This window comes from Octodon degus, unplaced genomic scaffold (genome assembly GCF_000260255.1).
Source record: "Octodon degus isolate 3935 unplaced genomic scaffold, OctDeg1.0 scaffold00090, whole genome shotgun sequence".
Classification (NCBI taxonomy): Eukaryota; Metazoa; Chordata; class Mammalia; order Rodentia; family Octodontidae; genus Octodon; species Octodon degus.
In genome coordinates, this window is record NW_004524666.1 from 9,836,564 (window position 1) to 9,838,660 (window position 2,097).

Below are 2,097 nucleotides of genomic sequence, written 5' to 3' on the forward strand. Positions count from 1 at the left end.
TATATATATATATATATCTCCCATATATCCCTACAATAAAAGTCACTTGAAATATAAAGAGATTCAAGCTATGATTCCAGCTCCTCCCTGTGGGACTACTCCATCCCTTGCATTTGTTTTCTGTAGCTCTTTCTTTGTCCTCCTCAAATGGCTGTCACTGTCCTCTGCTGATCTGCAGCTTTACTACATGTGTGACTGGCTGGGTGAGAGGGTCAGTCTCCACATTCTTCTACTGTCAAATACATACTGGTTTTCCTCACAGTTCTGAGACTATTTGGAGGTTTTTCTACTAATTACAAAGAAAGAAAGAAGGATTCAAGATAGGCACAATGGTACACATCTGAAATGCCTGTATTCTGGGAGGCTGAGGAAGAAAGACTACAAATTCAAGTCCAGTCTGAGGAACTTAGTGAGATCTTGTCTGAAACTAGGGGAAGACCGTAGAGACAGAGACAACAAAGAGACCAGAGAGGCAGAGACACAAGAGAGAGACAGAGACACATAAAGAGACAGAGACACAGAGACAGAGACAAGGAGGAGAAACCCAAGCAACACAGCCAGCCAGGGATGCAGTTTAAAAGTCCTGGGTTTAATAGTACAACAAAACTGAACTGAACCAACCCAAAAACCACCCTAAAAACAGCATTCAGCCGTATTTATGAAATCTTTGCAATATTCTTTTTTTTTTTTTTTTTTTGGTGGAACCAGGGATTGAACTCAGGCCACTGAGCTTGCCAGAGAAGCACTTATTCCACTGAGCCATCTCCCCGGTGCCATTTTTGCAATATTCTAGTACTGTGCTAGAGTCTTGGTCCCTGGGCAAAATATAAATACATTCTGAGTAAGGCCGAGGTTGGCCTCAAACTTGCAGTCATTCTCCGGTCTCAGCCTCCTGAACTTGTCTATTTTTAACAACATATATTAGTACTTTTTAAATGAATTCAACAAAAACAGTTAAAGGTAGTCAAAATTGACATTAGCCTAATACCAATAAACATAAGAGTCCCAAAAGAGGACAGTTTAGAGGAATACACTTAGGATACACCGGTATTTTACAGAACCAGACCGGAACTAGCAGCAACCATTTATTCTCTTCCTACCCTTTGTTTTTACTCCCTTCAAAGAAGAGTTCTTCTCTACTAACTTCATCTGGGTCCTCTGAAAGTTACTGAGACTACACTTACCTGGGAGCAAAATCTGTGAAACTTCTATTATAAGGCAGATATTAAAGCCTAGAGAATGTGTTTATAACAACTTTTCTTTCTCTTTTTGGAGATAGTGTCTTGTTTTTCTGTCCAGGCTGGTCTCAAACTCGTAGACTTAAGGGACGTTTCTGCCTCAGCCTCCAAAGTATGCGGATTCTAGGCACACATGACCATAGCTGGCCTATGATGGGCTTTCTTGCCCTGTTCACCCTCCTTGGTAAAATGGTAAGCAGCTATGCACAGCTGATTTACAAAAACTACTTCCTACCTTGATAGAGAAGCTGCCGCTCTTATAACTCTAATGACAAGAGATAAAGATGAGTCATATTTTTTGTTTAGGAAAGGAGGTGACTAAGTTTCCCCAAATAGAAGTTCTCTTCCAACACTGGATTCAATACCTCTGATTTTCTGCTATTCTCTTTCTGAAGAAAACATTTCTCAGCCTTTCTCTAGTTCTTCTGATCAATAAGCTGTTATAATATTTGCATATCATTGTTTCCATAGTAACTCAACAGGATCAGATGCCTCTATCCTCTGAGAGAAAATGCTTTCTTCTTTTAAAGGAATCACATTCTCCTATACAATTAAAAATCCAAATTTATCAGAATATAAAATCTAGGAATACATAAGACAGGAAAGTTACAAACAGATATAAAGTACTTATACCCAGTGATTTTATTATACAGTTTGGTTTATTATAAGCTTTGATATAAAAGCTTGATAACAATACAGTAAATCATTTTGCACTAACTTACCAATGGCCTTTGTATAATGTCTTGCACCAAGCAAAAGTTCTGGAGCCCGATACCAAAATGTTACAACCACTGGATCCAAATCTGCTAGTGGCTTTAGAGGAGAATTAAATAACCTGGCAAATCCCATGTCAGCTAAA

General features: G+C 38.8%; 1 protein-coding gene across 2 annotated transcripts in view; it reads right to left on the reverse strand.

Annotated features, from left to right (window-relative positions):
• The window catches only part of Cdk19 (cyclin dependent kinase 19), a 172,475-nt gene that overhangs the window by 17,495 nt on the left and 152,883 nt on the right, over window positions 1-2,097 (reverse strand). For both annotated transcript variants that reach the window (XM_004637494.2, XM_023722305.1), the window contains one exon: window positions 1,961-2,092. In XM_004637494.2, coding sequence (XP_004637551.1) covers window positions 1,961-2,092 — 132 coding nt within the window. The remainder of the gene's footprint in view (window positions 1-1,960; window positions 2,093-2,097) is intronic.